The sequence below is a fragment of the Rattus norvegicus genome, chromosome 13 (genome assembly GCF_021556685.1).
Source record: "Rattus norvegicus strain SHRSP/BbbUtx chromosome 13, alternate assembly SHRSP_T2T, whole genome shotgun sequence".
NCBI lineage: Eukaryota > Metazoa > Chordata > Mammalia > Rodentia > Muridae > Rattus > Rattus norvegicus.
The window spans coordinates 12,380,393-12,406,153 of NC_141546.1; the positions used below are offsets into that span (position 1 = coordinate 12,380,393).

Below are 25,761 nucleotides of genomic sequence, written 5' to 3' on the forward strand. Positions count from 1 at the left end.
GAATATCTATTATGTTTTATGAAAAACAAAACTTATTGAAAATGAATAAAATATGAAAAATATTATCTTCTCAGTGTAATAGAAAATAAATAGGCTCAAATAATTTCTAGTCTCATTTGAACATGAACAAGTATGGGGAACCAACTTTAATGAAGTCATTGACAAGTTTTCAGAAATACAAATTTATAGACAGACTTTTAAAGTTATTGTTACTGAAACAGAGAAAATACATTTTCCCATTTTAATAAAGATTAATTAATCATATTTTTGTTCCTTGCATGTATTTTTCTTAACATGCTGACATACAATGTCTCACAGTAGAAAGTTGTCTGATCCATATTTCTTCAGTGTTCATGTGGCTTCATGATCATTATTTTGCAGTTGTCAGAGATGGTGTAGGGATATTACAAAGGTATAAATCATGCATCTAAACTTACAAACACATTACTGCTGGTAAGAAAAAAAAGATTCAGCATGACTTTTCACTGACTAGTTACAATCTTCTATTGGTGGGCTATGAGAAATTGGATGTGCGTGAGCATGCATGCGTGTGTGTGTGTGTGTGTGTGTGTGTGTGTGTGTGTGTGTGTCTGTGTGTGTGTGTGTGTGTGTGTGTGATTGTGTATTTGGGATTGGGAGGGGTGGGAGATGAGAGGGTTTTGCCTAGTCATGAATGCCAGAAGTTGATGCCCAAGTCCCTCTTCATTTACTCTCTATCTCATTCTTTGGAACAGAGTCTCTGCTGAACCTGGGGCTCACCAAATTTGCTAGATGAACAGCACTGCTCTGCCTGTCTGTGCCTCCTTCATCATGGTTAATTTTTGGCTATGGTGCTTAGGTTCTGGGGAACTGAACTTATGTCTTCATGCTTGGATGAAAGTCATTTATTGAGCTATTTTCCCAGATCACAAAACAAACAAACACCCCCCACAACCCCCCCACCAAAACAAAAACAAACAAACAAAAAATGACTTCTGAAATATAGAAACAATAGTAAAGTAGATCCTGAATATAAATAGAGTGGTCAATAGTAGTTATCTCTGTTTCTCATAGTGTATGTTGTTGGAGTGTCACAGCTAAAAGTGACAGCTAAATAAATGACTATGTCTTAATAAATAATGCAGCCTGCAAAATGTATACATGACTATGCTTGGAATGCCCATATCCTGATGAAACAATTACCAACTCTCATAGAACGTAATGACTCATAACACACTAGCTGCCTATGACAGAGTAAGTGGTATTTTTTCTGATAGCCAGTGAAATTAACTTGCTGCTAAAAACTGTGTTTTTGGCTGGTAGCAGAGATAAAGTAAAACTCCATAAATCACTGACATTAGGCTAATAAATAATGGCACTTACAGCTCATTTCAAGTCGGAGGAAACCTTTAATGCCAAGGTTTTCTAGGAAAATGCCAGATAAAGCAGTGGTTTTAAAAAAGAAGGAAATATCAGCGCTGAATTCCACATGGAAGGCAGAAAAGTGGAGGTAAGACGCTTCGGTAGAAAATGAGACGGCGTTCCAGAAGTGTCCTGTGAAGCACAGAGACCTAAAACATGATTGGTTTATCTCCAATGAGCTGTGTAAAAATAAATGGGTTGTGGGTAAGTTTCCAGACTAGGAAACTGAATGGAAAAGGGAAAGGGAAACATCAGAAGGAGATGGTGGTGTGGGTGTGCAGGGGGGTGGGGGATTACTCACGGTCACCATAGCAACGCAAGGGGCCAATTCTCCAAGCTGCTTCTGAGTTTGTTCTGTTGCTGTTAGTGATAATTATCTGAGTTACAGGCAAATGATCTTTGGAGGAAAGAAAACCAGTATTGCTTGCTCTGCAAAACATAAATTTAGGGAGAGAAAAGAAGGGTAAAATGTACATTATCTACAGTTTCTGTGTAAAGACCTCTATTTTATAAATGGACTCAGTTTGCATGCAGGCTGGTTATAGTTGGAAGGAGCTTAACAGAGGCCTTTTATTTCCAGCAAGTGAGAATACTTGGCATACTAGTAACATAGGCCATGGCCTGTAACCAAAAACCATAGGGTTTTATATCTTCCCTAAATGTGTTTTCAGGAGCACAGGTAGTTTACAAATATCATAGTGCTGATTGTGGCCAAGAGGACCCAAATCCTCACTGCAATATTTATGTGGCATGAAACAACACTTCACTTTGCTATAAAAGAAGATCTACTATCTAAGGAACTAACTTAAAAACAGACATCATAAATCCTTATCAATACTCACTTAGAGGACCCTGCTGACCCACACACAGATTTTAATGAGCTTTGAATGTTTCCTATCACCTTTTAAATTGTATTTAAATGAACCTCTATAGTTAACTGGCTCCTTTTTGCTTTGTTCTTTAGAAAAATCTTTTTTTCTGGCTTTATTCTTGATAACTATGCCAAAAAGGATTTACAGTTTTCTTTTAATAGGAATAAAAGACAAAGCCAATGTTTCCTCCTCCTTTAAACTTCTCTGTGGTATCAATGTAAAGATGTTAACACTTCTCAAAGCATTACATTTGGAAGTAAAAACCTGGTGGTGTTTTGTTATGGATATAGCTCTACCAGTTTATGAGGATGGAGACCTGAATCTGGATATGCTAAATTTGGACACTGTGATATCTTTTCTATATCACTTGATGACCCTGTATCAGCATATTGGCATAGTAAGTATAAAAAAAAGAGAACTCTTCCAAATGACATAGAAAATTTTATATTTGATTTGAGCATATAACTCACATTAACAGGAAAAATACCTTGTTATTTTAAATTTTCAAAAATTGCTTTATTTTATGTTAAATTATTTTATTTATTTATATTCCCAAAGTTGCCCCCTTCCCTGTCCCTTTCCCCCCACTTCTTCACTGCCTATCTCCCCACCACTGAGTTTTTCCCCACCCACCTATCCACCCTCACCTCACCTCCAACATCTTTCTTCCCTGGCACATCAAATATACATAGGATTAATCACATCCTCTACCACTGAGGTCATACAAAGCAGTCCTTTGCTACATTTGTGCAGGCAGGACCAGCCAATGTATACTACTTGGTTTTGGATTAGTCTCAGGGAGTTCTGATTGATCTGGGTTAGTTGATACTGTTCTTCCTATGGGGTTGCAATCCTCTTCAGCTCCTTTGCTACTTCCTCTAACACTTCCATATTGGCTCTGACCACAATTGGCTTAGGTATCTCCATTAGTCTTAATCAATTTGGAATTGTATCTGGCTATTAAAAATTAGGACATTATGAAATTTGCAGGCAAATGGATGGAACTAGAAAATACCATCCTGACTGCGGTAAGCCTGACCCAAAAGGACATGAATGATATGTACTCACTGATAAATGGATAATAACCAAAATGTTCATAATACCCATCATACTACTCACAGATCTTAGGAAATTAAGAAGAAGGAAGGCCCAAGAAACAGTCTCACAACACCCAGTGTAACTGGGTCCACCAAGATCCAGGGATGCTCAACTCTCCACCAAGCCAGTGGCACAGTTTCTTCCAATCTGATCCAGTGCCCTGAGAAGACCTTGGGCACTGGCTCTGCAGCCAGTTCCCCAATACCCAGAGGAAACTAGACTCTTAGGTGCTCTAACATGCTTAGGAACATAGTTTGAATCTGTACCCAGAGCAGACCTGAGGCTGTGCATCCACTCTCAAAGCACTCACAGGGAGCCCAGCTCACGGGTGCTCTGAAATGCGCAGGATCACGTGATCACAGGATCACTGAGGAAGCTTAACTGACAGAATTTTGGATATAACCAGAAGTCCTGGACCTCTGACATACTCAAAATCATAGTTGAGGCCACAACATCTTTTCCAACACCCAGCATAACTGGTCGCCTCACAGAAACTAGGAAAATACAAACCCTATGCAACAAGAGGTGTGAGTTCCTTCTAGCTTGCACCAGTGTCTACTGCAAACCCAGGGTTCTGTCTCCGAACCCACTCCTGCAAGACCCTGAGAATGTTTGATTTCCAGGACCTCTGATATAATAGGGTCTTAGAAGCTTGGTCACACCAGGATTTCAGAATCCAAGAGGCAGCTTGACTCCCAGGAGCTATTATACACTCAGGATCACAGGATTATAGGATGTCAGAATCACAGAATAACAGAGGCAGTTGGACTCTGAGGATTCCTCACTCAACCAGGATTACAGGTGGGACAGGATACAGCCAGAGACACCAAGGGCAGGAAGAACTATTGATAACCTGATGGCAAGAAGCAAGCACAAGAGCATAAGCAACAAAAGCAAAGGCTACTTGGCATCAACAGAACCAAGTTCTCCATTACATCGAGTCCTGGATAACCCCAGCACACCAGCAAAACAAGGTTTGGATTTAAAACCACATCTAATGATAATGATAGAGGACTTTAGAAAGGACATAAATAACTCTCTAAAGAGTCAGAAGGACACAGGCAGAAACCCTTAAAGAGGAAATGCAAAAATCCCTTAAAGAATTCCATGAAAACATAATCAAACAGGTGACAGAATTGAACAAAACAATCAGGGTTCTAAAAATGGAAATAGAAACAATAGAGACATCACAAAGGGAGATGACCCTGCAAATAGAAAACCTAGGAATAGATCAGGAGTCATAGATGCAATCATCACCAACAGAATGCAAGAGATAGAAGAGAGAATCTCAAGTCCAAAAAATATCACAGAAAACACTGACACAGCAGTCAAAGAAAATACAAATTGGAAAAAAAAATCCCAACCCAAAACATTCAGGAAATCTGGGACACAATGAGAAGGCCAAATCTAAGGATAATAGAGAGCAAAGATGCCCAATTTAAAGGATAAGGAAATATCTTCAAAAAACTTATAGAAGAAAACTTCCCTAACCTAAAGAAAGAGATGCCCGAGAACATACAAGACACCTACAGAACACAAAACAGACTAGACTAAAAAAGAAACTACTTCTGTCACATAATAATCCAATCACCAAATACACAAACAAAGAAAAATAAAAACAGTAAGGGAAAAAGGTCAAGTAACTTATAAAGGCAGGCCTAACAGAATTAGAGCAGACTTCTTACCAGAGACTATGAAAGCCAGAAGATCTTGGGTAGATGTCATAGAGACATAAGAGAACACAAATGCCAGATCAGGCTAGTATCCCCAGCAAAACTCTCAATTAACATAGATGGTGAAACCAAAATATTCCATGACAAAACCAAATTTACACAATATATTTACACAAATTCCGCCCTACAAAGGATAATAGATGGAAACCTCCTACACAAAAAGTGAAACTATATCCTAGAAAAAGCAAGATATTAATCTTCTTTCAAGAATCTGTAAAGAAGACAGCCATACAAACAATTCCTCATCTACAACAAAAATATCAGGAAATAACAATCACTTTTCTGTAATATTATTTATAATATCAATGGAATCAGTTCCTCAATAAAAAGTCACAGACTAAGTAGGTACATAAACAGTACCCAGCATTTTGTTGCCCTCAAGAAACACACATCAGTGACAAATGCAGACACTTCCTTAGAGTAAAAGACTGAGAAAAAAGTTTCCAAACAAATGGTCCCAAAAAACAAGCTGGAATAGCATTCTAATATCAAATAAAATCAACTTTTAAGCAAAAGTTATCAAGAAAGATAAGGAAGGACACTTCATATTTATCAAAGAATAAATTCACCAAAATGAACTCTTAATCCTGAATATCTATGCTCCAAATGCAAGGGCACCAACATTTATAGAAGAAACCTTACTAAATAAAGCTCAAAGCACACATTGCACCTCACATAATAATAATGGGAAAATTTAAAACTGTGCTGTTATCAGTGCATAAATTATGGAAACAGAAAATAAACAGAAATATAGTGAAGCTAACAGAAAGTTCGAATCAAATGGATTTAACAGATATCTACAGAACATTTCATCATAAAACAAAAAAAAATACACATTCTTCTCAGCACCTCATAATACCTTCTCCAAAATTAACCATATAATTGGTCACAAAACAGGCCTCAACAGATATAAGAAGACTGAAATAATCCTTGCATCCTATAAGATCGCCATGGACTAAGGATGGTCTTCAATAACAACAAAAACAACAGAAAGTGCACATACATGTGGAAGCTGAACAATGCTCTACTAAATGATAACTTGGTCAAGAATGAAATAAAGAAAGAAATTAAAGACTTTTTAGAATTTAATGAAACTGAAGGGACAACATACCGAAACTTATGGGACTCAATATAAGCAGTGCTAAGAGGAAAACTCATAGCTCTGAGTGCCTCCAATAAGAACCTGGAAAGAGCATATATTAGCAGCTTGACAACACTTCTGAAAGCTCTAGAACAAAAATAAGAAAATACACCCAAGAGGAATAGACAGAAAAAAAATCAAACTCTGGGTGGAAATCAACCAAATTGGAAATTACATATATATATGTGTGTGTGTGTGTGTGTGTGTGTGTGTGTGTGTGTGTGTGTGTAACTCTTTGAGAAAATCAACAACATAGATAAACCCTTAGCTAGACTACCCAGAAGCTACAGGGACAGGAAACCAAACTGGAAAATCTGGATGAAATGGAAAATTTTCTAGATAGATACTAGGTACCAAAGTTAAATCAGGATCCATAAGCAGTCTCGTAACACTGACAGAAATAGAAGCACTCATTAAAAGTCTCCCAAAACGGAACATTCCAGGACCAGAACAATTAAGTGCAGAACTCTATCATACCTCCAAAGAAGATCTAATATCAGTACTCTTCAAACTATTCTACAAAATAGAAACAGAAGGAATCATACCCAATTTCTTCTATGAAGCCAGAATTATACTTTTACCTAAACCACAGAAAGACCCTATAAAGAAAGAGAATTTCAGACCAATTTCCCTTATTAATATCCATGCAAAAATACTCAATAAATTTTTCACAAACTGAATCCAAGAACATCATCCAACATGATCAAGTAGACTTCATCCCAGGGATGCATGGATGGTTCAATATATGGAAATCTGTCAGTGTAATCCACTATACGTAAACAAAATCAAAGAAAAAAATACATAATCTTCTCATTGGATGTTTTGACATTTCACAAAATTCAACAATCCTTCCTCATAAAAGTCTTTGAAAGATGAGGAATTCAAGGACCATACCTAAACTTAATAAAATAGGTCAACAGCATTCCAGTAGCCAACATCAAACAAAATGGAAAGAAACTTGAAATAATCCCACTAAATTAAGGGACTACACAAAGCTACCCGCTCTCTCCCTATTCAATATATTAGTTGACTTTGTAGCCAGAGCAATCAGACAACAAAAGGATGTCAATGAGATAAAAACGGGAAAGGAAGAAGTAGAAGCATTACTATTTGAAGATAATATGATATTATACTTAAGTGTCCCTAAAATTTGCCCCACAGAACTCCTAAACATGATAAAAAACTTCAGCACAGTGACTGGATATAAAATTAACTCAAAGGAATTAGTAGCCTTTCTCTACTCAAATAATAAACATGCTGAGAAAGATATTAGGTAAATGACACCCTTGAATACAGACAATGCAAATTGATACATTCTTATCTCCATTTACAAAGCTGAGGTTCCAAGTGGACCAAGAACAACCGCATAAAACCAGATACACTCAAATTAATAGAAGAGAAAGTGGGGAAGAGCCTTGAACGAATTGGTACAGGGTATAATTTCCTGACCAGAACACCAATGACTTATGCACTAAGATCAAGAATTGTCAAATGACATTGAAAAGCTTCTGTAAGTCATAGGACACTCTCAATAGGACAAAATGGCAGCCAACACACTGTGAAAAGAGATTTACCTATCCTTCATCTGATAGATGGCTAATAACCAATATACACAAAGAACTTAAGTTAGACTCCAGAGAATCAAATAACCCTATTGAAAAATAGAGTACAGAGCTAAAAAACTAATTCTCAATGGAGGAATATTGAATGTCTGAGGACCACCTAAAAATGTTCAACATCCTTAGTCATCAGGGAAAGGGAAATCAAAACAACCCTGAGATTCCAGCTTATACCAGTCAGAAAAGCTATGATCAAAACTCAGGTGACAGCAGATACTGGCTAAGATGTGAAGAAAGAGCAATAGGAATGCTGCTGTTGTTGGGATTGCAAGCTGTTACAACTGTGGAAATCAGCTGTGGTTCCTCAGAATATTGGACATAATAATTCCTGAAGACCCAGGTATAGCACTCCTGGGTATATACCCAAATGATGTTCCATGCTGACTTCTTTTTTTTTTCTTTTTTTCTGGAGCTGGGGACCAAACCCAGGGCCTTATGCTTTCTAGGCAAGTGCTCTACCACTGAGCTAAATCCCCAACCCTCCAAATGATGTTCCAATACAGGCTCTACCGCTGAGCTAAATCCCAAACGCTCCAAATGATGTTCCAATACATAACCAGAAAACTTACTCCACTATGTTCACAGTTCCCTTATAAATAATAGCCTGAAGATGGAAAAACCCAGATTACAATGTAATCAATGCCAGTTAAGTCTGAGCTGCATTTAACCTACCTATGAAAGAGCAGAGGAAATGTACATCAAAGAGAAGTAACTCCATCAGTAGTCATAAATTACTGCAATATCATTGCATAAATAATATCTCTGAGGTGTAGTTCTACACAGCAGCTTGTGGTCTTAGGGACCCATATAATGAGAAAAATATGAGAGAGAAAGAGAGAGAGGAAGGGACAGGCTTGTTTTCCAATTATAAAGTAACAGAAATCTATGTTATAAAAGAATGCACTGGAGAGAGAGAGAAGCCATGGCAGGATGATGGAGGCTGATGTTAAGATTCTGCTTTGTGTTTTTACAGGTTGTTATTAATGTTCTAAGGGATGGATGGTACCAGGATTTGTATGTTTAGGGGGGCAATTATATCTTATCAAATGGGTCAAAGATTATTGTGTTGTGTGTTCTTTATGTGACGATTTGAGTGTAGCAAAATGTGTGGCGGCAGGAGACACTGGGCCACCGAGGAGTTGGGATATGTTTCCGCCAAGATATTTAGCAGATATCTTGGGGCACTGTGGTGCTGGACCTAGTGAGATAAAAGATCACAATACTTTTTTTTAATTGTTTTATATTATACAACAACAGATGGCGAACCAATGTGATGGACAAGAATCCACTAGTAATCCTAAGAGTTGAGAGAAAATTTTTATTTTCTAAGAGGAGGCCAGCGCCATGTTAGGTCATGTGATATCTCAAGCGTAGAGAATTTAACAAAGAAATAGGAAAAAGCCTGGGCTGGCAGGTTGTGGGTCCCAGGCTGTGTGATAAGTAATGGCAGCTCAGAGTGTTAGAGGATAAAAGCTGCTTTTTAAAGCAAGTTGTTTATAAAGTCTTTCAGGATACTCCAGGTAGAGAACTTTTAGCGTGGGCTCCACGGGAATTTTGGGTTGAAATCCTCATTAGACAAGCTACTTCTTAATTACAGGTATTATTAAAAGGTGATTAAGTTTGTTTTTAGAAAATAGAGAGTAAAGAGATTACCTGCATCAGGTGGGGATTTTCATCCATGGTTCAGAAATCAGATAGAAAAAAAAATTATTCACTAACTCCAAGTAGAGAGTTGTGATGAATGTCTGTAACACCAGGAAGAGTGAATGCAGACATATATTATAGACGTTATTAAGGTTAAAGAAAAATCTGTGGCTCTGGGTAGAGAGCTTAACAGATGGATATATTTTGGGCTGAAGTCCTGAGTTTTAAGTGGCTTATTGGTTTTAGAATTGAGAGAAGGTGTTTAAGTTTGTTTTAAGGAAAAAGATTACCCGAATCATGTGGGGATTTTCATTTTCATTTTCATTTTCATTTTCATCTATGGTTCAGAACTTAGATAGGGAAAAATTGGTCACTAACTCCAAAAAGAGAGTTGTGATAAATGCCTGTAACACCAGGGAGAGTGAATGCAGACATATATTATCGAAGTTATTAAGGTTAATGAAAAATCTGTGGCTCCTGGTAGAGAACTTGACATATTGAGATATTTTGGGCTAAAGTCCTGGTTTGATATGTTGCTTATTGATATTGGAATTGATAGAAAGTATTTGGTTTGTTTTATGAATTACCCGGCTAAAGACCATATGGCTTGTTGATGCAGGCTAGTGAGGGTTTGTGGTTACTTTTGATATTTACCACAGGAAGCTTGAATTCTCTTTACGTGGGCTCCATGGGAATTTTGGGTTAATTTCCCGACATCACAGAGTACAAAAGCCTATCATGCTCATTGTTTAGGTTACTTCCTTTTTAAAAAATTGCTTAGTCTTCATGATGGGTGTGACTTTGAGTTTTATGGTTATATTATTACTCTGGGAGAGAGTGCAAGACACAAGCTTTTCTGGTTTCAGACTAAGGAACACAGTATTTTGGGAGAAAGATTTTGTCTTTGTGTTCTAAAAAGTGTAATTAGGCTCTGGAAATCTCACAGAGTCATACTGATCATATTTGATAGAGGTAGACTGCCTGAGAAAATTAATTCAGGAGAAACAAACAAAAAGAGATTTTGATTCTAAACCTTTTTCTTGAGAGTTATATTTTACAGAGTGTGCCTACTTGGATTCCTGGTCTCAAAGACTTTCAGCTGGGTCCAGTTAGGCACATTTGCTACAGCATTTGCTTCATTCTTCCTACCCCCTTTCCCCAAGGATATTTCAACGCCCATTTACAGCTTGAATAAGTTATAGAGGAGTCATCACCCCAGTTCCCTGGACTTTGGGGGGCCAAAAGTTGTTATTCTCAAGTTGCTTTTATGAGGAATTTAAAATTGGTTGTATTGTAACAGGAAGGAATTAGCTAGATTGAGTTACACAGTCGTAATCTCATTTGTTAACTAGGCTAAAATCCTATCTTTGCTTTGATATAGAATTTATTTGTTAAAAGTTTAAAAGTATAAGGTTTATAGCCAGTCCTTATATTGATGTCATTACAAACTTCTAAATTAATTACACATGTGAGTTAAGGGTCAAATAGCAAGTATATTACTGACGTGAGAGTACTTTCAAGATATTATTGAGATATAGAGACAACAGAAGAGATTGTCTTATATAAGTGGATGATTTTCAAAAACATCAGAAATCCACAAAATTTGAGATTTATAATTATTTATCTTTTGTTGAGACATAGCTGTTCCTAACAGTTCCCCTTTGGTGGATTTAATGAAGAATTTGCACATCTCTACCTCCAGGTGAGGCAATACTTTGTGGCTAGGCAGCCACTGCACAAAACTGCCTGTTTCATCTGCAGACAAATACTGTCCAGAAAAGGACAAATTATGCAAAATAGTTGACTGATAAACTCTGCCAAGACAGGTGGTCAGCCCTTCAAAATATGCATTTCAAGAGTCTGTTAGTTGATTTGGGGCCAGAAGGCTGAAGGCTTGTGCTCACATGTTGCTAACAGGGGACTGTGCTAGTGGAGATTTGTCTCTACAACCTCTCAGTTCTGGAAGCTGTGCTAGGCTGCCTTTGTGTATAGATATCTGGTCTTTCTCAGATTTCTGACAGGGTTGAAGGCTGATTACAGTCTCCTAGTATATCAGGCTATTTAACTCTGAATATACATATTTTATTGGATACTTATCTGATAGTATACAAACTAGCCAAGATATAATATAGATTTTAAGCCTTTCTTAACATGGAATGGTTAATTAAATGTTCTGTTTAACTGATATAGTGATGGACTGGGTGTTGAGTATATCTTATATTTTATAAATTATAGAATGGTAATAATTGTACTCAATTTATATATAGTGAAAAGGCTTTTTAACTGGACAAAAAGGGGAAAATGTGGTTTGTCCTGGAATTATCTGTATTTTGATGCCAATTCTACTGCCCCAAAGAAAGCTGCCTAGTCATGTGCTCAGGAATCAGGTGACTTCACCAGAAACTTCTCCCCAATTGAATTTGTAAAATACAGGTGGGGGGCAGGTACAGGATAGAAGGAGGCCTGTCATTGGAGAAGGAAAGATGGGCGGAAGAGAAGTTTGAAGGAAGGGAAGGAGACTGGAACAGAAAGGAAGAGAGAGAGAGAGAGAGAGAGAGAGAGAGAGAGAGAGAGAGAGAGAGAGAGACAGAGAAAGAGAGAGAGACAGAGACAGAGACACAGAGAGAGACAGAGACAGAGAGACAGAGAAGCAGTGACAGGATGATGGAGTTTTTGACATTAAGATTCCACTCTGTGTATTTACAGGTAGTTATTAATGTTCTAAGGGATGGGTGGTACTGGGCTTTGCATGTTTAGGTGGGCAATTATATCTTATCAATTGGGTCAAAAAAAAAAAAAAAGGATGCACCAACAGCAGATTTAATGACGAGACCTAGAAACTGTCAAATGCTCCTCATTTTCTTTTGAAATGATTAAAGAAGCCAGTAGAAGTTCTCTGTGAAGGAGATTCACTTTTGTTAAACCTTGTATTTTGATGAGAAAACTTACATTCCGTGCTGTGATCTATCAGAGGAAGCACCCATTGCTGTATCTCTCGATCTCTCTAACTTCAAATATGCTTTCCTTCCTCTTGGATGATCACTTACTTTCTCCTCCTTGCAAAGTGCACCAATCACTTACATCATGTCCAGGACACAGCTCTCCCCTTGGTTTTCTTGCCCACTCTCAGATGTCTACTAGACTCTTTCAGAAAGCTCTTCCTTGTGGAATGGGGAGATACATACTTCAGTAGGTGAAAGTGTTTATGACAAACACATGAGTATTTGAGCTGAGATTACCAGAAACCATATAAAAAGCAATGTGCCTATATTAGTCTGTAACCCTAACACTCCAGAGGTCAGGAGGATACATGCAACTCGTGGGTCAGCCAGTGTCTAGGTTTAATAACCTGGGGTTATTCACCTTGGGGAGCAGACAAAGGGAGAGAAAAGAAAGAGTGAAAAAACAATAGAAGATGCCAACTAAAACTTTGTCCTTCACATAAGAATACATGAACGCACCAACCTATAGTGATAATTACGCATGTAACATCACACAAGTATGTGTATATGTACTCATATACTTATATAAAAGCAAAGCTCCATAAATGAGATAAAATGTATATTTTTTTCTTTCTATGATTTGCTTAGTATGATTAAAATACTTACAAGCAGTTGCATTTAATTTTTTACAAAAAGAAATGAACGACAAAACAAACATTTACATTTTTTACTGCTCAAAGGTTTATGCATGCATGCCATATTTTCCTTATTCAATACTCGGTTGTTGGAAAAGACTGATGTACTTATTTTATCTTTCCTCTTCCTTACTTACTTAAATTTTGAGTATAACAGAAACCCTCGAGCAATCAATTTCTCTTCTCATAAACTCTCCATGAACAAACTCAAACCACTATACCTGGAAAATACTTAAAATTGAATCTTTTTAGGGAGGGACACAGTCACAGGCAGCTGAGATTTTGCCTAAGTTTCCCTGAGAAACCTCACTTAGCAAGAGGGAAGCTCTATTCTTCTCCAATGTGATCTTAGAGATTCTATGAGACTTCTGTCTGGAATCCCCATGGACCACCCTGATACAAAATACCTAGAGTAGAAATACCATTGTGCATTGTTTTTGGCTTTCTGCTTTCATTTTTTTCAACAGACACAGGAGTTGGGTAGATGTGACAGGTGTATTTCAAATTCTACCAAGTATTATGCCTTATAAAATCATAATATTTTTCGCTGATAAAATTTGCTCACTGAAATTCCATAAAATGTTTGGTGATCTGCGACTAATTAAATATTCCATGAAGATAGTGTTTGTAGTATAAATATGAGGGAAATGAGCCATGCATAAAAAAAAGGTACAATGACCTAAGTTCATCCTAGACATGGGGAAGTGAAGATAGACAGATCTTTTGAATTTTCAGTCTGTCTAGTCTAGTCTGCTAGACAACCTTCTGGTTCTAGTAAGAGACAATGATTCAAAATGAAGGTAGGCAGCTCCTGAGAAATGACAACTTCCACTCTGTATTTTATCATTTTATTTCTATGTCTGTTTCTCTAATAGCATAGTGTAAAGTGAAGATAAAGTGTTAAGGTTTCATCCTGAGATCCTGAGCTCATAAATTTGCAAATAATACTTAATGCCAGACACAGTGAGGGAACTTGAGACTCAAACTCACAAGTGAATATAAGTGTGTGGAATCACAGAATCTCTCTCTCTCTCTCTCTCTCTCTCTCTCTCTCTTTCTCTGCTGTAAAACAACTACCTAAAATATTCACACAGTTCTAAGTTTGAAGATGAACGTTAGTCATGATCGTGCCTCTTGATTGTCAACATAATAGAATCTAGTGTCTAGACTGGGTTACTTGAAGTGAGAAGGACACTTTAAAACATGCACTACCATTTTCTGGGCTAGGGTCTCAAACTGTATACAAAGGAGAAAGCAAGCTGAACATCAGTATTTACCTTTCTCTGTGGTGTGTATAATTGATACAGTGGAAACTATAAAGCTTTCCTAGAGGTAAGAAATAGTGTAGACCTAATAGACATGAGACTTTAGACATTCCCTTCTGGGACTGAGCTGATAAAAAAAAAGAGGACTAGGTCCTTGGTGTACTATGGAGTTGGGTATGAATTCTGGTCTTGCCATTTGACAGATGTGAATAACATTGAAAGCAATCATTTAACTTTTCTGTAATCACCATTTCTCAGCCCCAGTTTACATACTCTTATGGAATATCAAGGTTCTTGTGAGATATACATGATCAATAAGCCAAAATCACTAAGAATTAAGAAATTTTAATGTACTGTTAGAGTTGTTAAATGGTGGTAAAGACACAGACCATCAGTGGAAGAAACCATCCATATTTACACTCACATCTCCTGGCAGCTCTCCTCTAGGCCACATCCACACTGCTGGACTCCAGGAACATAACCTCCCCAGTAAGGGTGCCTTTCATTGGACCTCCCAATCCACCAGGTGAACGGGGCTTCATCTAAAAGACAAGATGTTTCATAAGTCAGGAGTGCAATCTGAAAGACTATAGAGGAGCTCATAGTGGGGTGTGTGTGTGTGTGTGTGTGTGTGTGTGTGTGTGTGTTGGTGTGTGTATGTGTGTGTGTGTGTGTGTTTGTGTGTGTTTATACGTATAAAATCTCTCTTTCCACTCCTCCCCATCTCTTTTCCATACATTCTGCATTTCATTTTGCCTTTCATCTTTTATTTCTTTCAACTCTGTATATTTTAATGCATGCATACAGGTTTGCATATAAAAAGAAACCTTTACGAAAAAAGCATAGTGATGAATGACACCATGAAATTTCAGGGACAGAAACTCAAATTGATACAGACTAGAAAATAGTACAGCTCATCAAGATGACTCAGCAAAAATGATTTTAAATGCTTACTTTATTTATATGTGTAACAGAGCAAATTTTACAGTTTAAATAATGCATAACAGAATGATTTGATATAGTTTTAGGCAAAGAAAGAGAAAAAGGAAAATTTCCAGTTTGCAAAATTCCTCCCTTCAAAAAATGTTTTTAAATATTGATTTTAAGTGGGTCAGTGCCACATGTGTTTTCAGTGACTAGATATTTTTGATTACTATTGTACTGTTAGTGGAATTTAAAACAAACCTGAATTTCACAATCACTACCTCAGAAGTATAACTGAATTTGATACTTTTTGAATGCCAAGATTATTTACTTCAATATAAAGGCAGAAGATTTCACATATCTTTCATAAATAAGGGAAACAATGACAAATCAGTCAAAACAAGAAAAAAACAACAGCTTTGATCTGTGTGCAAATTTCTATTCTTCCTCATCATTTACATTACCTAACATTACTCTCATGATCTTCTTTCTAAATTTTAAATCAGCTTTTATACAAACAAAACACACACACACACACCCCTCCATAGACATATGGATTGAATGATGTCTCTTCAAAATTATTGAAGACAAAGTAACACAGTAAAGACCAAGATTAGCTAAATATGTGATCCTTTTTAGTAGATGGTAAAGGGTAGAAATTAAGGGTAAATAGATTTTAAGTACATGAAAAAGGTATTCTCCCCATTGATTTTTTTGTTACAACAATATACTAGTAGCAAAGTGACCTTTTACTCTAAGAAAAGTCATGAACTCTAAAGATCATAGACCTAAGAGGGAATGAGCATATGCAGACCATACCCCTGTAAGCCAGGGAAAGCATTCTGAAATAATGATTCACTGAGAAATTGGAGCAAAAATCAATAATAAATGTGGGGTCCTGATTTCAATATTACGTTTCCCTTGTCTGTGAATACCATAGTCACATATAGCTGTGATCCAGAAAAATTATAGCATATCCTAAACAAGAACCAAAATAGACATGGAGGCTTTGGATAGCATCAGCTGAACACTCCCAACTCAGCTTCACTTGGCAATTTATGTCTTATTTTTGTTTAGCATATGTTAGATACTTAAAATAAAGGTATTGATGGCAGTTTTTCATTATTTTCAAGATTTAAGAGTTTATTGTTCAGACAGTGGGTATAGTGCAATTGTCGTTTAATGCTTACTTAGCTTGCAAGGAGTTCTGGTTTGGTTTCTCATCACCATATACATAAACCAAATACAGTGGTGTGGGCCTGCAATCCAAGCAGTTGTGAGTTGGAGACAAGGATCAGAAGTTCAACATTGTTCTTCCCTATATAACACGTCATAGACCAACCAAGGCAACAAGATGAATTACCTCAATACAAAACAATTCTGAAGAACTTCAAAATTTTGGTGTGTTAGTTCTGGTATATTCAGATTTTACACAATTAGTATTTTTTGCACAGGAAAATTCTTATTTTTCATACAGTCTTTATCCACATATACAGAGCATTCACTTTCTCTGAATTTTTTACTCATCTAAACCTCCCAGAAATCTTTGAGGCAAATAAGCATGAAGAAAACATTTAGAAGTCCAATGCTATAAAACACAAAAAAGGGGGAAGTTTTTTTGTGAAAATAATAATTATTTTAGGATGCGAAATCTTGAGAATAGCTGGAAAAGTATATCTTCATTCCACTATCACTTCTTGTACTAATCAGTATGAAATACCGTGATACATGAAGTTCCCTAAATGGGTACGAATATGAAAATTACAGGGGAATGGCTTAAAAAAAATGAAAAAGTGTGTGTGTGTGTGTGTGTGTTTGTGTGTGTGTGTGTGTGTGTGTGTGTGTGTACCTGAATGCACAAGCATGTGTGTGCAAGTAGAAGCCAGAGATGGTGTCCAGTATCTTTCACAACCATTTTCCACATCATTTTTTGAGACAGAATCTCTCTTTGAACCGAGAATATATCAATTCAGTTAGACTAGTTGAGTAAGAAGGTCCTGGGATCCTCTTGTCTCTAGTCTCAACACCAGAACTACAGATATTCATGACATACTGAGTATTTACATGGCTCCTGTTTGTTTTTGCTTTTATTTTTTATTGACATGGTTCTACCAATTTAACTCAGGTCCTCATAATCGCAAAAAGCAAACAAACAAATACACAAACAACAAAACGCAACCAATGAGGCCATATCTCTCTCTTGAAAATGTAATCCGACGAGCGAACTTGAGCCTCGGGACCACAGGTAAGACCAACTTTTCTGCTGCAAGAAAGCTGCCTGGTGAGCTTGGGACACACGGAAGCAGAATTCCTCTAGGACTGGGCACGTTCTGTGTTTACTGGAAGTCCCACACCCTCGGATCCCGGACCGCAGCAGCTCTCTGCTCCCAGACCCTGTGAGAGAGAGACCCAACTGCCTGGTCAGGTGGGCACTCCTGAGGCTGCAGAGCAGAAGAGACCACCAACACTGCTCAACCCTGCCCACATCCCTGGCCCAAGAGGAAACTGTATAAGGCCTCTGGGCTCCCGTGGGGGAGGGCCCAGGAGCGGCAGGACCCCTGCCTGAGACACGCAGGAACCTGAAGGAAACAGACCAGATAAACAGTTCTCTGCACCCAAATCCCATGGGAGGGAGAGCTAAACCTTCAGAGAGGCAGAAAAGCCAGGGAAACCAGAAGAGACTGCTCTCCGTACACACATCTCAGACGCCAGAGGAAAACACCAAAGACCATCTGGAACCCTGGTGAACTGAAGCTCCTGGAAGGGGCGGCACAGGTATTCCTGGTTGCTGCCACCGCAGAGAGCCCGTGGGCAGCACCCCACGAGCGAACTTGAGCCTCAGGACCACAGGTAAGACCAACTTTTCTGCTGCAAGAAAGCTGCCTGGTGAACTCAAGACACAGGCCCACAGGAACAGCTGAAGAACTGTAGAGAGGAAAAACTACACGCCCGAAAGCAGAACACTCTGTCCCCATAACTGGCTGAAAGAAAACAGGAAAACAGGTCTACAGCACTCCTGACACACAGGCTTATAGGACAGTCTAGCCACTGTCAGAAATAGCAGAACAAAGTAACACTAGAGATAATCTGATGGCGAGAGGCAAGCACAGGAACCCAAGCAACAGAAACCAAGACTACTTGGCATCATCGGAGCCCAATTCTCCCACCAAAACAAACATGGAATATCCAAACACACCAGAAAAGCAAGATCTAGTTTCAAAATCATATTTGATCATGATGCTGGAGGAATTCAAGAAAGATGTGAAGAACTCCCTTAGGGAAACACAGGAAAACATTAATAAACAAGTAGAAGCCTACAGAGAGGAATCGCAAAAATCCCTGAAAGAATTCCAGGAAAACACAATCAAACAGTTGAAGGAATTAAAAATGGAAATAGAAGCAATCAAGAAAGAACACATGGAAACAACCCTGGATATAGAAAACCAAAAGAAGAGACAAGGAGCTGTAGATACAAGCTTCACCAACAGAATACTAGAGATGGAAGAGAGAATCTCAGGAGCAGAAGATTCCATAGAAATCATTGACTCAACTGTCAAAGATAATGTAAAGCAGAAAAAGCTACTGGTCCAAAACATACAGGAAATCCAGGACTCAATGAGAAGATCAAACATAAGGATAATAGGTATAGAAGAGAGTGAAGACTCCCAGCTCAAAGGACCAGTAAATATCTTCAACAAAATCATAGAAGAAAACTTCCCTAACCTAAAAAAAGAGATACCCATAGGCATACAAGAAGCCTACAGAACTCCAAATAGATTGGACCAGAAAAGAAACACCTCCCGTCACATAATAGTCAAAACACCAAACCCACAAAATAAAGAAAGAATATTAAAAGCAGTAAGGGAAAAAGGTCAAGTAACATGTAAAGGCAGACCTATCAGAATCACACCAGACTTCTCGCCAGAAACTATGAAGGCCAGAAGATCCTGGACTGATGTCATACAGACCCTAAGAGAACGCAAATGCCAGCCCAGGTTACTGTATCCTGCAAAACTCTCAATTAACATAGATGGAGAAACCAAGATATTCCATGACAAAACCAAATTTACACAATATCTTTCTACAAATCCAGCACTACAAAGGATAATAAAGGGTAAAGCCCAACATAAGGAGGCAAGCTATAACCTAGAAGAAGCAAGAAACTAATCGTCTTGGCAACAAAACAAAGAGAATGAAAGCACACAAACATAACCTCACATCCATATATGAATATAACGGGAAGCAATAATCACTATTCCTTAATATCTCTCAACATCAATGGCCTCAACTCCCCAATAAAAAGACATAGATTAACAAACTGGATACGCAACGAGGACCCTGCATTCTGCTGCCTACAGGAAACACACCTCAGAGACAAAGACAGACATTACCTCAGAGTGAAAGGCTGGAAAACAATTTTCCAAGCAAATGGTCAGAAGAAGCAAGCTGGAGTAGCCATTCTAATATCAAATAAAATCAATTTTCAATTAAAAGTCATCAAAAAAGTTAAGGAAGGACACTTCATATTCATCAAAGGAAAAATTCACCAAGATGAACTCTCAATCCTAAATATCTATGCCCCAAATACAAGGGCACCTACATATGTAAAAGAAACCTTACTAAAGCTCAAAACACACATTGCACCTAACACAATAATAGTGGGAGATTTCAACACCCCACTCTCATCAATGGACAGATCATGGAAACAGAAATTGAACAGAGATGTCGACAGACTAAGAGAAGTCATGAGCCAAATGGACTTAACGGATATTTATAGAACATTCTATCCTAAAGCAAAAGGATATACCTTCTTCTCAGCTCCTCATGGTACTTTCTCCAAAATTGACCATATAATTGGTCAAAAAACGGGCCTCAACAGGTACAGAAAGATAGAAATAATCCCATGCATGCTATCGGACCACCACGGCCTAAAACTGGTCTTCAATAACAATCAAGGAAGAATGCCCACATATACTTGGAAATTGAACAATGCTCTACTCAATGATAACCTGGTCAAGGAAGAAATAAAGAAAGAAATTAAAAACTTTTTAGAATTTAATGAAAATGAAGGTACAACATACCCAAACTTATGGGACACAATGAAAGCTGTGCTAAGAGGAAAACTCATAGCGCTGAGTGCCTGCAGAAAGAAACAGGAAAGAGCATATATCAGCAGCTTGACAGCACACCTAAGAGCTCTAGAACAAAAAGAAGCACATACACCCAGGAGGAGTAGAAGGCAGGAAATAATCAAACTCAGAGCTGAAATCAACCAAGTAGAAACAAAAAGGACCATAGAAAGAATCAACAGAACCAAAAGTTGGTTCTTTGAGAAAATCAACAAGATAGATAAACCCTTAGCCAGACTAACGAGAGGACACAGAGAGTGCGTCCAAATTAACAAAATCAGAAAGGAAAAGGGAGACATAACAACAGATTCAGAGGAAATTCAAAGAATCATCAGATCTTACTATAAAAACCTATATTCAACAAAACTTGAAAATCTTCAGGAAATGGACAATTTCCTAGACAGATACCGGGTACCGAAGTTAAATCAGGAACAGATAAACCAGTTAAACAACCCCATAACTCCTAAGGAAATAGAAGCAGTCATTAAAGGTCTCCCAACCAAAAAGAGCCTAGGTCCAGACGGGTTTAGTGCAGAATTCTACCAAACCTTCAGAGAAGACCTCATACCAATATTATCCAAACTATTCCACAAAATTGAAACAGATGGATCACTACCGAATACCTTCTACGAAGCCACAATTACTCTTATACCTAAACCACACAAAGACACAACAAAGAAAGAGAACTTCAGACTAATTTCCCTTATGAATATCGACGCAAAAATACTCAACAAAATTCTGGCAAACCGAATCCAAGAGCACATCAAAACAATCATCCACCATGTCCAAGTAGGCTTCATCCCAGGCATGCAGGAATGGTTTAATATACGGAAAACCATCAATGTGATCCATTATATAAACAAACTGAAAGAACAAAACCACATGATCATTTCATTAGACGCTGAGAAAGCATTTGACAAAATTCAACACCACTTCATGATAAAAGTCCTGGAAAAAATAGGAATTCAAGGCCCATACCTGAACATAGTAAAAGCCATATACAGCAAACCAGTTGCTAACATTAAACTAAATGGAGAAAAACTCAAAGCAATCCCACTAAAATCAGGGACTAGACAAGGCTGCCCACTCTCTCCCTACTTATTCAATATAGTTCTTGAAGTTCTAGGCAGAGCAATCAGACAACAAAAGGAGGTCAAGGGGATACAGATGGGAAAAGAAGAAGTCAAAATATCACTGTTTGCAGATGATATGATAGTGTATTTAAGTGATCCCAAAAGTTCCACCAGAGAACAACTAAAGCTGATAAACAACTTCAGCAAAGTGGCTGGGTATAAAATTAACTCAAATAAATCAGTAGCCTTCCTCTACACAAAAGAGAAACAAGCCGAGAAAGAAATTAGGGAAACGACACCCTTCATAATAAACTCAAATAATATAAAGTACCTCGGTGTGACTTTAACCAAGCAAGTAAAAGATCTGTACAATAAGAACTTCAAGACACTGAAGAAGGAAATTGAAGAAGACCTCAGAAGATGGAAAGATCTCCCATGCTCATGGATTGGCAGGATTAATATAGTAAAAATGGCCATTTTACCAAAAGCAATCTACAGATTCAATGCAATCCCCATCAAAATACCAATCCAATTCTTCAAAGAGTTAGACAGAACAATTTGCAAATTCATCTGGAATAACAAAAAACCCAGGATAGCTAAAGCTATCCTCAACAATAAAAGGACTTCAGGGGGAATCACTATCCCTGAACTCAAGCAGTATTACAGAGCAATAGTGATAAAAACTGCATGGTATTGGTACAGAGACAGACAGATAGACCAATGGAATAGAATTGAAGACCCAGAAATGAACCCACACACCTATGGTCACTTGATTTTTGACAAAGGAGCCAAAACCATCAAATGGAAAAAAGATAGCATTTTCAGCAAATGGTGCTGGTTCAACTGGAGGTCAACATGTAGAAGAATGAAGATCGATCCATGCTTATCACCCTGTACAAAGCTTAAGTCCAAGTGGATCAAGGACCTCAACATCAAACCAGACACACTCAAACTAATAGAAGAAAAACTAGGGAAGCATCTGGAACACATGGGCACTGGAAAAAATTTCCTAAATAAAACACCAATGGCTTACGCTCTAAGATCAAGAATCGACAAATGGGATCTCATAAAACTGCAAAGCTTCTGTAAGGCAAAGGACACTGTGGTTAGGACAAAACGGCAACCAACAGATTGGGAAAAGATCTTTACCAATCCTACAACAGATAGAGGCCTTATATCCAAAATATACAAAGAACTCAAGAAGTTAGACCGCAGGGAAACAAATAACCCTATTAAAAATGGGGTTTAGAGCTAAACAAAGAATTCACAGCTGAGGAATGCCAAATGGCTGAGAAACACCTAAAGAAATGTTCAACATCTTTAGTCATAAGGGAAATGCAAATCAAAACAACCCTGAGATTTCACCTCACACCAGTGAGAATGGCTAAGATCAAAAACTCAGGGGACAACAGATGCTGGCGAGGATGTGGAGGAAGAGGAACACTCCTCCATTGTTGGTGGGATTGCAAACTGGTACAACCATTCTGGAAATCAGTCTGGAGAATCCTCAGAAAATTGGACATTGAACTACCTGAGGATCCAGCTATACCTCTCTTGGGCATATACCCAAAAGATGCCCCAACATATAAAAAAGCCACGTGCTCCACTATGTTCATCGCAGCCTTATTTATAATAGCCAGAAGCTGGAAAGAACCCAGATGCCCTTCAACAGAGGAATGGATACAGAAAATGTGGTACATCTACACAATGGAATATTACTCAGCTATCAAAAACAATGACTTTATGAAATTCATAGGCAAATGGTTGGAACTGGAAAACATCATCCTGAGTGAGCTAACCCAATCACAGAAAGACATACATGGTATGCACTCATTGATAAGTGGCTATTAGCCCAAATGCTTGAATTACCCTAGATGCCTAGAACACATGAAACTCAAGACGGATGATCAAAATGTGAATGCTTCACTCCTTCTTTAAAAGGGGAACAAGAATACCCTTGGCAGGGAATAGAGAGACAAAGACTAAAATAGAGGCAGAAGGAACACCCATTCAGAGCCTGCCCCATATGTGGCCCATACATATACAGCCATCCAATTAGACAAGATGGATGAAGCAAAGAAGTGCAGGCCGACAGGAGCCGGATGTAGATCGCTCCTGAGAGACACAGCCAGAATACAGCAAATACAGAGGCGAATGCCAGCAGCAAACCACTGAACTGAGAATAGGACCCCCGTTGAAGGAATCAGAGAAAGAACTGGAAGAGCTTGAAGGGGCTCGAGACTCTATATGTACAACAATGCCAAGCAACCAGAGCTTCCAGGGACTAAGCCCTACCCAAAGACTATACATGGACTGACCCTGGACTCTGACCTCATAGATAGCAATGCATATCCTAGTAAGAGCACCAGTGGAAGGGGAAGCCCTGGGTCCTGCTAAGACTGAACCCCCAGTGAACTAGACTGGTGGGGGGAGGGCGGCAATGGGGGGAGGGTTGGGAGGGGAACACCCATAAGGAAGGGGAGGGGGGAGGGGGATGTTTGCCCGGATACCGGGAAAGGGAATAACACTCGAAATGTATATAAGAAATACTCAAGTTAATAATAAAAAAAACTATTTAAAAGAAAAAAAAGAAAATGTAATCCACTTTGTAGAAAATTATATATGAATCTAGTTTATTGACACATAGGTCATATGATTTTGATACAAGAAATCCAGGTGAAGTCATGGAGCAGCCTATTTGCACAATTAGGGTTCAATTAAATGAGTTCAAATTGGAGAGTCTTCTTGAATTTAGAATTGTTACACTTTATAAACAATAAACATTCAGCCTCTTACTCATGTCTACATGAAAGCCTAGAGTTTAGCTATATCTGGGTTCAGGAGCAGTGCAGCTAACTTTACAAACAGTACAAGCAAGTTGCTAGAAACCCTGTGAAAGCAGAGATGCTACTGTACTGAACTGAACTGTTGTTGAACAATAATTGAAACATTATTGTTGTTTCAATTCAATTTTGTGTGCGTGTGTTTTGTGTCACATTCTTTCTTGGGAATTAGCATTCTTTATCTATTTTAAGTGTAAATTAAAATATAATTACACTATCTCCCCAATTCACCTTCCTTCCTTCATCCCTTCTTCCCATGTGCCATTGCTCACATCCCTCCCTTTTATACTAATGGTCTTCTTATTTTTATAGTCATTTCTATTATTATTAAGCATATATGCATGAATACGTAAGCAGATCATGGTAAGTACATTTATTATTGCTTGTTTTCTTATGATTTCTGGCCTGACCTTTTACTGCTGGAAAGCCAATTAGGGAAGTCATTCCTGGGAAAACCTAACTCTTCCTCTCTTAGCAGTGATTAGTTACTGTAGTTGTTTTTCTAGGAGTTGACTCCTATCAGAGTTTCTCATTCTACATCAGCTTCTATACTGGTATTTTCATTATTCCTCTTTGAGCAACCCTATTGTTGATGGATCATGCATATAGCTTCTCTGTAATTTCTAGAACACAGAATGAAGCCGGCTTTCTAATGCCCTGGCTCTTGCAATCTTTCCAGTTCTTCTTGTATAATATTCCTGGAGTCTTAGGTACAAGAATTGGTGTTTTGCGGTGGTGCACACTCAGATCTTTATATTCTGTTTACATCAACATGTCAAAAGAAGGAGCAAACTCTGATTTTAATCCAGTCCCATTTTCTGCCATGGAATCTTTGTATCATTACATACCATGCCTTTCTAATGAATCATAGGCTGGTCTCAAACTCACTATTAATCAAAGATGACTGGGAACTTCTGATTTTTTTTGTCTCCATTCATATGGTACCAGAAATAAAGGTTTCTACTACTATGTCCAGTATATATCATGCTGGCAGTAGAACCAGGACTGTTTGCATTAAAGAGAAGCCCTATCCCAAAATGTGCTCTAGCCCCAGCTCTTCACATCTGAGTTAATGCCCCCCTTTCATGTGTTCACTGGAAAGCTATACTGAGAATGTTTGAGTAGCTATTCTCATGACTAATCACTTGTAACCTCCCTAAACTCTTTTTAACAAATTCACCCCTTCCCACAAATTCAACAATGAATAAGATTAAATATCACCCTTAGATCCTTTCTTGTTGCTGTGATTATAATAATAATAATAATAAATTTAAATGTAAATAAGAAATACTCAAGTTAATAAAGATAAAAAATAATAATAAATTTCTGAAAAATTCAACTTAAAGGACTACAGGTTATTTTTAATTGTAGTTCTTAAGTCC

The 25,761-nt window shown here is 37.9% G+C and overlaps 1 protein-coding gene across 1 annotated transcript in view; it reads right to left on the reverse strand.

The window, feature by feature from the left end:
• The window catches only part of Cntnap5bl1 (contactin associated protein family member 5B like 1), a 985,855-nt gene that overhangs the window by 169,496 nt on the left and 790,598 nt on the right, over positions 1-25,761 (reverse strand). Inside the window, 3 exon segments of the mRNA NM_001329899.4 lie at positions 1,363-1,533; positions 1,703-1,830; positions 14,835-14,952. Coding sequence (NP_001316828.2) covers positions 1,363-1,533; positions 1,703-1,830; positions 14,835-14,952 — 417 coding nt within the window.